A 10,619-nucleotide genomic window follows, 5' to 3' on the forward strand; every position below is an offset into this window, starting at 1 on the left:
GTTTCGTCTCTAATCTATAACTATAATTGAAAGCAGGGGCGCTTTCAATTTGGCAAATCGACAAGGCACTCTTGAGTGAGCATTAATTTAGATTCTACATAAAGCCACCTCCACTCTCTATAATTTATTCACTGTATGTTGGCTTTGTTTTCTCCATAGGTTGTTGGCTTAAACCTTGCTTGGATCTTGCTTGGATAGCAAGACTACATACTTCGATTCTTGGTGGACCTTGACTGGGTCCTTTCCTCCTTGGGCAACAGGGTCCTTTCCTCCTTGGGCAACAAGGGTCCATGGCAACAAAAACCGCATATAGCACCACGTCTCCAGCCATTGTCAACTTTGCTGCGTGCCCATGTCTGCGCCTTCTTCGTCTCCAGGAGCTTCTGCTTCTGGGTCTGTACAAATCCTCGACATCTCCTATGTGAAACCCTCGCATCCCACCCAAAGCCTCCACTTTTACCTTCCATCTGCAGACACCTTCTTCAAATCCATCGGCTACGTCAGAGACGTTCTTTTCTACTCTGCACCTGGGGACGAGAATCCCAGCTTCAGCATTCCCGCCTTGAAGCATGGCCTTTCCACTGCTCTCGTCGATTTTTATCCGGTCGCTGGCCGCCTTTTTGAGGACTTCGCCGCCGGATCGCTCACCATCGATTGCAATGATGCCGGCATCGAGTTTGTGGAGGCCATTGCAGATTATGATTTCTGCGAGCTTGAAAAGAAGGGTTTTCCCATCCTTGACTTCTATGGTGGACTGACTAGGTTCTCTCATGTGGTAGGACATCCCCCGGATGCGCCCTTGCTTTCTATCCAGGTAGAATTTGAATGCTGTGTAATGGTTTATCAAAATGCGATGTGAAGTGCAAAGCAAGGAGGTCACGCCTTTTCTGTGTGTCAACAGGTGACCCACTTTCGAGATGGAGGCGGTGTAGCAATCGGTTTTGCGGCAAGCCACGTGGTGTTTGATGGTCATTCTCTTTGGTATTTTCTGAATTCTTGGGGACAATGTTGCAGAGGCCAGGGTGTGTCCACCCCTCCTCTCCTCGTGCGAGCGCTACTGAAACATGCGTGCTGGCTCAACAGTTCAGAGGTCCCAAAGGTTGACAGTTTTCCAATGAACATTGTTCTTCCAACGCATGGTCCAGCGAAAGGTTATCACAGGGTCATGCACTTTAGCAGCAATGTAGTCCAACAGCTTAAGGAGACTGCCGTGGAAGAGTCCGGAAATAAGTCAATTAGCTCATTTCAAGCAGTTATGGCATGCGTCTGGAAAAGGATCACTGCAGCGCAAGATTTGCAACCTGATCAGAAGGTAGTTTTCTGCAAAGCATCCTAATAGACATTTAGCTACAGATGATAAGTTTTTTTCTTTTTGTTTATGCATGTGCTAATTTTTAATAAGTGTGCAAACTGTTAATGGCATATGTGTGTGAGATATGGTGTTTCTTGCTTTACACTGACTCTTTGGTTATCTTGCTAGATGTGCATAAATTTTGCAGGAGATGTGAGACAAAGATTGAGACCTTCATTGACAAAGGCATACTTTGGAAATGCGGTGGAGCCTGTGTATGTTTATGCAACAGCGGCAGATTTGTCAAAAGAAGGCATTGGAACGGTTGCGACAAGGATGAATGAAAGTTTGAAGGTGTTGGAAGATCAGGCCTTTCTCATGGAGAGACTGAAAATCAATAGAGAAGAGGAGTTCCAAGCTGTATTGGATGAAGCCATGAAAGGAAGCACCAAGTTTCTCTTCCTTACTCATGGCTCAAAGTTCCCTGTGTATGATGTTGATGTGGGCATGGGAAGGCCTGTAGCAGTACGCCCACCGACTATTTACAGTGATGGGATTGTCTATGTTTACCCAAGCAGGGAGCGAGGTGGTATCGATATATGTGTCTTCTTTGCAAGCTTGCAAATTTTGAATGCTTTTCTGGCAATTCCAGCTCCTTGCATGGACATATAGATTGGTGAAATGAAGTGGTGAGGGAATCTGTTGATGCTGCCATCAATGGGCAGTAGGAATACCTTGAAGAAAACGTACACCACCTTATGTAGGCCATTGGTAGATTCAAGTTTGTGTATCTTTATGCAGAGCAAGAAGCAAGAGGCACCTTGTACCAATTGTCTATTTTAGATTGCCATAGGGGACATTCATCGTTTCGAATACATAGTTCGTACTCTGAGAAATGTGCCCAAGTCGGGGCTTGCCAAAAACTGCCCCCCAACCGAAGAATATAAGGCACACTTAAAACTCCTCCAGTTTCTAGGTCTAAATTGGAAGCATTTGCCGGTATTTACAATAAAACTTGTAGAATTTTTCCGGTTTTCTTCAAGTCAAGCTCGAAATCAAGCTAGGATTTTGCAATTTTAGCCGGTTGAAAATACACTAAACCACATAAGCATTTCACCGCAAAGTCCTCTCTTGTTTCTTCCCTCCTACAAAAGAGGATATTCTTGTGAAGTTGTACAAAGCATTTCACCACCATTTTTCTTCCCTCCTATGAAAGAGATGTTCTTTGCATGAGGAGTCCTAGCCTAGGAATGATCTCAAGCGAAATAATGGGCATGCGAGCTTCTCTATACCAATGACACTATATGTTTAAAACCATGAGCTTTTGGATTATCTATCTACCTCTCTTTCTAGGTGTGTTACCAAAGGAAGCTTTCTTTACTTCTCTACACACTACTTTGCAAGCAAGAAAGCTCGATACACAGGGAATCGAACATCATTCAAAATAAATGATTTGCCTCTTTTTTTTTACATGATTATCTAGTAGCTATGGCAGAACATGGGAGTCTTGCGAACCATGGACGCACTGTGTTGATGCTAGGCCGAATTAACTGCAAGATCTCCATGCTTGCGCAGCTCCTTATCGATGTGCTAAATCCTCGGATGTTTTGCAGCATGCTCTCTTAGAAGAGCATGTTGCCTTCTCTTCTGCTCGACCTTCTGTGTCTCTTTGTCTGACTGTTTGTTATGGGGAGCAGAGAGCCCACAACGGACCTCCCTTCTTGCTTCTGCCACATGGGGAGGATAAGATGGCATACCTCCTATGCAACATTGCCCTTCATACACAGAGCATGATGATCGCAAGGATAGGTAGACATGTTGGCAGTGACTACGTACAGACCAGAGCTAGTGAAGGGGTGTTAACAGCACGCTGGCAGTGTCAACGGTGATGAATACACAGACCGTAGCTAAAAATTTCAAAAATTTCATATTATAACTAAAAATTCCATAATTTGAAACCCATTGAGAACCTTCTTGCCCAAATTTGAACCGGTCATTTTTCATTTTGAAGAGGCTTTGTATAAAGCGAACTTATCTTTTCCTGGGCAGTCCTTGTCACTATATGGCACGGCTCCAATCGAGGGGATCCGAAATCGCAATGCAATCTAAAGTCGTCCGTCGACTCGATGAACAAGGGGTAAAAATAGCGCCCCGAGTTCACTCCTAGTTCATTCGCTTCGTGGGGTGTGGGTCAAGCTTGGGATGTCTCGATTGCCGCACGAATGCCCTACCACCATGCTAACGCGTGTCGTTGCCCATGTTGACATGGCACATGATCACATCTTAGTTCATCCGCCCCTAGTTCACCCCAATTCACCCACCCCTAGTTTACCCGCCCGTAGCTCACCTCCAGTTCACCCACCCATAGTTTACCCTTAGTTCACCCCCAGTTCACTGCATGATCCGACGACTGAAATTAAAGCCGCTTCGCCCCCCAAATTTGGGCCCTAGATCCCCTCTGAGCCAGAGCTGAGCCAAAGCCATGCCGTATGGCTGATGATAAATTTCGAGCACTACTTCCAGCGTGGCGGAGGTAATGCCTTGCCAAGATGGCAACCAGCCCACCGTGGCACGTCGCATATACTCGTCGCAAAAAGGCTGCAACCAGTCTTACACGCGCACAGTACGCACGTCGCCTGACTCGTCGTTGCCAAAGCTGCAGCTTGCCCTTGCGCTGGTACAGTAGTGCCACGCCGTCATTGCAAAGTCTGTCTAAAAGGAGGCAATTGAATTTTGAGCCTTAAATTTTCGGGATTAGGGAAAATTACCAAAATACCCTCTAATTTGTGGAAATTTCTAAAATACCCCTCAAATTCCAAAAATACCCCCAATATTTTGCCATAAATTTCGAAAATGCCCTTCAAATTTTCTAAAATTTCCAAAATATCCCTAGTTGTGAGAGTAAATTTCTCCAAAAAATTTGTAGCTTTTCATAAGATGACTAATTGTCTATCGTACAAGATGCTAAAACTAGAATTTGAGTTGGTTACGTAGGCTTTTGGGATGAGTTCTTTCATTATTTTCAGACGTAATTACCTTTTTTGTGATGTAATTTGTGACAAATTACATGCTAAGCACTCGAAAAAGGATCTCATTTGTCAAAAAGGAATAAAGATTAGAAAATGTTGAATAGTCCAACCAAAATAGATACAAGGGTATTTTGGAAATTTTTGAAATTTGAGGGGTAATTTGGGAATTTCCACAAATTAGAGGGAACACACACACGCTCACTCTCTCTCCCTCCCCCTCTTTCAAAATTAAGTGAACAAACAAAGAAAGCATTGTAGTGGTTTTAGGCTCAAACTTGAGTGTTTATGGATATTTAGATTAAAAAAACATAAAATTATAGCACTATTGTAAAATTATCCCATCCTCACTTTAACAAGGAATAAGAGGAACATTAGTAAGGCCGTACTTATTGGTAGTGAATTTGAAGGCTGCAAGCAGCTCCAAGTGATGAAGATTAGGTAGGTGCCAGGGTGCTTTGGAAATAAATCAGTTTCCGTTTTTTGGTCAAAATTTGAAGCATTTGTTGGTTTTAGCACTAAAACTTGTAAAATTTTGCCGGATTTCTTCAAGCCAAGCTTTGAATAGTCGGTATTTCACAAATTTAACATGTTAAAAATACAATAAAGTGGGATATGTGAACATTGGGACTCTACCATCCACACACGTCCCAATTTTCAAATTCTCAATCCTGTTCGTTAATTTTGGAATTTGTGGAAAATTACCAAGATACCCCTCTAATTTGTGAAAATTCTCAAAATACCCTTCAAACTTCAAAAATTCCCAAAAGACCCTTGTATCTATTTTGGTTGGACTGTTCAAGAGTTTCTAATCTTTATTCCCGCTTTATTCCCTTTTGACAATTGAGATCCTTTTTTTGCGTGCTTAGCGTGTAATTTGTCACTAATTACCTCACAAGAAAAGGTAATTATGTCTGAAGATAATGAAGCAATTTATCTTCAAAGCCATATATTATATAATCAACTCAAATTCTAGATTTAGCATCTTGATTTTATAGACAATGAGTCTTCTTATGAAAAGCTACAATTTTTTTACTCTTTGGAGAAATTTAATTTCACAACAAGGGGTAGTTTGGGAATTTTGGAAAACATTTTGGGAGAGGTATTTTGATAATTTTCCCTATGAAACAAGTTGAGGTCTTACTAAGGCTCACTAAGGCTATGGTCACACAAGGCTTAGTTTTCAATAGATTGAGCCGACAACCATTGACGTGAAACAGCCTTTTGTAGGAGTCCACCGGATTCGTAGGCTAACTATGTGTTTTTCAGCATAGTTGGAAAACTAAGCCTGTCTCTTGTTTCTCTCTCCTCGCTGCATCGCACCCTCTCTCTCACTACACGCTTTCGTCTGTCGCCTTCTGACATGCCGTGCCTGCCATCGTCAGGCCTGTCGAGGCTTACAGATAACTAAGCCTCACATGACTATGCCCTAAAGAAAATAAGGACACTAGCTTGAAATATTTAATAGGTTACTCTCTCTCCCATACAAACTCTAAGATACTCTCTCTCTCTCTCTCTCTCTCTCTCTCTCTCTCTCTCTCTCTCTCTCTCTCTCTCACACACACACACACACACACACACACACACACACACACACACTCTCCATGGAGTGTCCAGAGTCCAAACTCCAAGCCTAGGCTCGCAGACTCACTCTCTCTCTCTCTCTCTCTCTCTCTCTCTCTCTCTCTCTCTCTCTCTCTCGCTAGGAAATTCGGAATCTTGGCCTTTCGTACGAAGTGCTGACCTGCAACATCGATCGATCTGTGACTAAGCCCGTGCGGCAGTACAACAAATTACAACATTGCATTCCCTCCCCTTTAAGTGCCACGGGGTCCCAGCCAGGTTTTGAACCCTCGTCATCAGCTTGGGAGACACACGCCTTGACCAACGTGCTCGCGTGCGCCTCGTTGAAATAGATGTGATTTCACATCTATTTGAAGGTAAACTCGGGATCTCGACATTAAAACTAAACTCGGGATCCCGAGTTTAGTTTTTGTGGACCCCACCATAAAAACTAAACTCGGGATCCCGAGTTTAATTTTTACACGACGGCCAAGATTTACGCGCGCTTTTGATTTTGCAAAAGATCCATTGATCCCATGCTTTGGGACCCCGTGGTACTTAAAGGTGAGGCATTCCCTTCGACGTAGGCCAGCCACGGTGGCAAGCATGCTAAGGTGGCCACGGGCGCCCTCCTGCCACGCTGGAGGAGCGCTCGAAATTTATCTCCAGCCGTGCCGTATAGTGACGAGGCCGATCAGTGGTCTCTATCCATTTTCCAGTTTGGCACACGTCAGACATTGCTGCGTGCCCATGTCTGCGCCTTCTTCGTCTCCAGGAGCTTCTGCTTCTGGGTCTGTACAAATCCTCGACATCTCCTATGTGAAACCTTCGCATCCCACCCAAAGCCTCCACCTTTACCTTTCCATCTGCAGACACCATCTTCAAATCCTTCGGCTACGTCAGAGACGTTCTTTTCTACTCTTCACCTGGCAGCTTCAGCATTCCCGCCTTGAAGCATGGCCTTTCCACTGCTCTCGTCGATTTTTATCCGGTCTCTGGCGCCTTTTTGAGGACCCCACCGCTGGATCGCTCACCATCGATTGCAATGATGCCGGCGTCGAGTTTGTGGAGGCCATTGCAGATTATGATTTCTGCGAGCTTGAAAAGAAGGGTTTTCCCATCCCTGACTTCTATGGTGGACTGACTAGGTTCTCTCATGTGGTAGGACATCCCCCGGATGCGCCCTTGCTTTCTATCCAGGTAGAATTTGAATGCTGTGTAATGGTTTATCAAAATGCGATGTGAAGTGCAAAGCAAGGGGTCCTAGGTACTCACGCCTTTTCTGTGTGTCAACAGGTGACCCACTTTCGAGATGGAGGTGGTGTAGCAATCGGTTTTGCAGCAAGCCACGTGGTGTTTGATGGTCATTCTCTTTGGTATTTTCTGAATTCTTGGGGACAATGTTGCAGAGGCCAGGGCGTGTCCACTCCTCTCCTCATGCGAGCGCTACTGAAACACGAGTGCTGGCTCAACAGTTCAGAGGTCCCAAAGGTCGACAGTCCTCCGCTGAACATTGTTCTTCCAACGCATGGTCCCACAAGGAACTTTGGACATGTTACCATATAGCAACACCCATTGCGTTTTGTGTACTTCCTAGATAGAACTAGAAACTTTAGAGCTTTTTTCTAGATGGATTTAGCAAAATTATTATTTTACAAAATTTCCTATAGGGTGAGTTGTAGTTTGCTACATGGAACTAGCAAATTCAAAGTGCCTCTAGATTTTCTAAATGGTAAGTATGTGGAGTTGCTAGATCCAAGTAGGAAATTCCAAATTTTTTATATGGTAAGTTAGTAATTGCTAGATGAAACTAGCAATTTATAAGCTCCGTTGGGTTTCCTATATAGTAAGTTTGTAGAGTTGCTAGCTACAAAGAGCAAAATTCTGAGTTTCTATATGGTAAGTTAAAAATTGCTCGATGGGACAAGCAATCTCAAGGTGCCTCTAGAGTTTTGTTATAGTAGCTATGTGGTTACTAGTTAGAGCCAGCAAATCCTAGGTCCAACACAATTACTGAATAGCAAGTATACAAGTTCACACTTAGAACATGGTAACTATCTACTGCTAAGCATTTAAAATGAAAATCTAAGATTAGAATTGGTTTCCTATACATTTCTTCTGATAGTCTGTTTGTTAACAAAAGCACAACATTTTGTATATTTTATCATGTAGGAAATTATATTCTTTCTCATTGTATTTGATAGAGTGCTTAACATCATGAGCTTCTAAACATGCACAAATATCTAGTTAGGTGAAGTTGCAGAAAGGGCAAAGATAGGCCCTTTAGGCATGTTTAGAGTAGTGTATTAAGGCAACTCAAATGTGGCTTGATAGTGTATGGCTCCATGTCTTGAAACTATGGCTTAATGTACTGAAGAAAGCAAGTCAAGTGCAATGAGCGGGTTATGAATCTTTAAGGCATCCATCTGCATGTGTTGTGATGCAAGGTTGCTTGCAAGCCATAATTTACATTACACTTGCCATATAGTTGAAACCGTTCATGATATTGCAAGCACTTTTTAACTATTTTTGGACTAGACTCTAACACAAGCAATTCTAACTGCTTTATTTTTGCAGAGTTAATTCAACTTTTGACATCAGCTTTTATCTTCTTTTGTGTTTATTTGTGTTACACTGTATTGCCTTTGCAGGACCAAGGTGTTGATAGAGGGATTGAGCTCTAGAATAAAATATAACTTGTCATGCCTTCCTTAGCTCTACATGCCATCACCCTCAGCATAATCGCATGTGCCATATTATGCTACAAGAAATATTAGCACTCTTTGAGCAACACTGCTTGGTTGAAGCTACTTGCCAAAGCTTGGCAAGTATAATAACGAGCTCAAGGCCAACTTCTTCTTCTTTGAGTCTTGCATAAACTTCATCCAAGCCTAAGTAATAGCATGAGTGATTGTCAACAAAAAAACCCTTTTGGTTTCAAGTTTTACACTATTTTCAAATTTCTAGCAATTGTCCATGCAAGCTTCTTTTGATGTACTAGCTTTGTTACCTGTTTCAATGCTTCACTATATTACAAACTCCACCATAGTACTCTTTCCACACAAGCTAGAGCTCAATGATGTAGCTTTTCTTGAACCAAAATTTCTAGCTATTCCAATCAACTACCTTGATCTCCAAGAGCATGTTCTCTCTTATAGAAGTTTTCAACAAAATTCCTTGGCATGTCATGCATAATGACTTTACCACAACATAGTGAGCTTCTAGAAGACACACCACATATCTAGCTAAGTGTGGTTGATGTCCTGATTCCTCACACCATATACTTACATATGTGCATTTTGAGGGTAGGAAATTACACCGATCTTATGCAACAAAATCACCTATTTGCATACATCTTGACCAAAATGAGAATATATCCTTATGTAAGTTCACTTGTATTTTGATTGTTGGTTGCTATTTTTTTACTCTTTCACTTCTTCAAATTCCATCTCCTCTCTTCAACTGTTTCACACTTAAAAGCTCAATTGTAGGACCTGATGCATGAAGTATATCAAAAGCAATCAATATGTCAAAAGCTTATGATGCCCAGGTTAACTTTTTCTATTCATGAAAATATCCTACGATGGGACTTACATGTTGATCGTTCTTCACCATTAAGTGGCACTCACCATGCTTATGTGTCATGCACCCTTAAAATCCCACACAATTTGCAAAGTTTGAATTAAATTATGCAACTTAATGTTGTGGCTATAGATTTCAATGTATAATGAGTATTGTCACATACATGAGAGAGAGCAATGAGTGGTGTATGATCATTGTTCATATGTGTGTGTGTGTGATAGAGAGAGAGAGAGAGAGAGAGAGAGAGAAATGAAATGAAAATGAAATGTTATATTAACGTCTTCAAAAGGCCAAAGTGACCTATGAGACCAGAAAGTTACAATGTGGTGGATCTGATACAAAGTCAGAGTAACAAGATGACAAAAATGAAATGACAAATGTCACAATACAATACTATGGCATCCTAAACTACTAGGTGTGAACTAAGCAGCTAGCTGGGATAGCTAGATCACAAGAGATCCAGCATCGGTCGTCGCTGGCGGATCTCATCAATCTCCTCCATGGTCAGTAGTCTGACCGAATCCTTTGATGCAGCCTCCGCCGATGCTGTGTAGTCCTCCGGCACAGTCGTGGGCGTCTGGATCTCCCCAGCTCAGTCGCTCGATCGAACAGTGTGCCTCTAGTGTGAGACAACGAGCTCTGCTGTGGTAGTAACTCCTCCGGGTGTCCAGTGGCAGCTCTAAAGAAATCTGTGATCTGTCTCTGAGACTGGCTAGCCTCTCCTCTCATCAGGCTCTCTCTGTGTCTGCGTAGCTCGAGCAAAAACAAACGCAAGAATCTCTGATCCTCGTACTGCATGACTCTGGAGAATGGTCCAAAGCCCTCTCTTAACAAGCAATGGAAGCGGCCTTGTATCTCGTAGTAGACGGGGCAGTGGCATGTGTAGAGCAACTCTGTCTCAGGCTCGATGTCACACAGGGGGCATTTCCTAGCGTCTGGTGGTACTCCGCTGTATCTCCCAGTCTCGATCCGCAGCTAGTGTGAAGATGTGCGTATCTGGCTGATAGCACATCGTATCCCATGAGACAAGTGGGTGTCCATGTATCTGGGCCTCCTCACAAAACCATCAACCGTAAGCTGGAGGAGATGCTCTCTGTAGAAAGCCATCTTCGTGCCCAGTTCCTGTGCTGGCTGTATCCATGTCCTCCTGGTGTCTA

At 43.0% G+C, this 10,619-nt stretch overlaps 1 protein-coding gene and 1 pseudogene across 2 annotated transcripts; both read left to right on the forward strand.

Moving 5' to 3' along the window:
* Nucleotides 1-226: 226 nt before the first annotated feature.
* Nucleotides 227-2,254, forward strand: LOC147447591 (hydroxycinnamoyltransferase-like). Its single transcript, XM_086524366.1, has 3 exons — nt 227-814; nt 902-1,312; nt 1,481-2,254. Exons 1-3 carry the CDS (start codon nt 353-355, stop codon nt 1,961-1,963), a joined length of 1,356 nt encoding a protein of 451 aa, XP_086380492.1. The 5' UTR covers nt 227-352; the 3' UTR covers nt 1,964-2,254.
* Nucleotides 2,255-6,504: 4,250 nt separating this feature from the next.
* On the forward strand, nt 6,505-7,569 carry LOC147447592 (hydroxycinnamoyltransferase-like; annotated as a pseudogene). Its single transcript, XR_015189730.1, has 2 exons — nt 6,505-7,080; nt 7,177-7,569. The product of XR_015189730.1 is annotated as a hydroxycinnamoyltransferase-like (transcript).
* The last annotated feature ends 3,050 nt before the right edge of the window (nt 7,570-10,619 follow it).

This window comes from Adiantum capillus-veneris, chromosome 11 (assembly GCF_014529385.1).
Source record: "Adiantum capillus-veneris isolate H3 chromosome 11, ASM1452938v2, whole genome shotgun sequence".
Taxonomy (NCBI): Eukaryota; Viridiplantae; Streptophyta; class Polypodiopsida; order Polypodiales; family Pteridaceae; genus Adiantum; species Adiantum capillus-veneris.

Excerpts from the sequence above, each read along its gene's own strand:
- LOC147447591 (XM_086524366.1), top strand. The coding sequence starts at position 353 with ATGTCTGCGCCTTCTTCGTCTCCAGGAGCTTCTGCTTCTGGGTCTGTA. Across the intron at positions 815-901 it reads CGCCCTTGCTTTCTATCCAG|GTGACCCACTTTCGAGATGG; the intron begins GTAGAATTTGAA and ends GTGTGTCAACAG. Across the intron at positions 1,313-1,480 it reads ATTTGCAACCTGATCAGAAG|ATGTGCATAAATTTTGCAGG; the intron begins GTAGTTTTCTGC and ends TTATCTTGCTAG.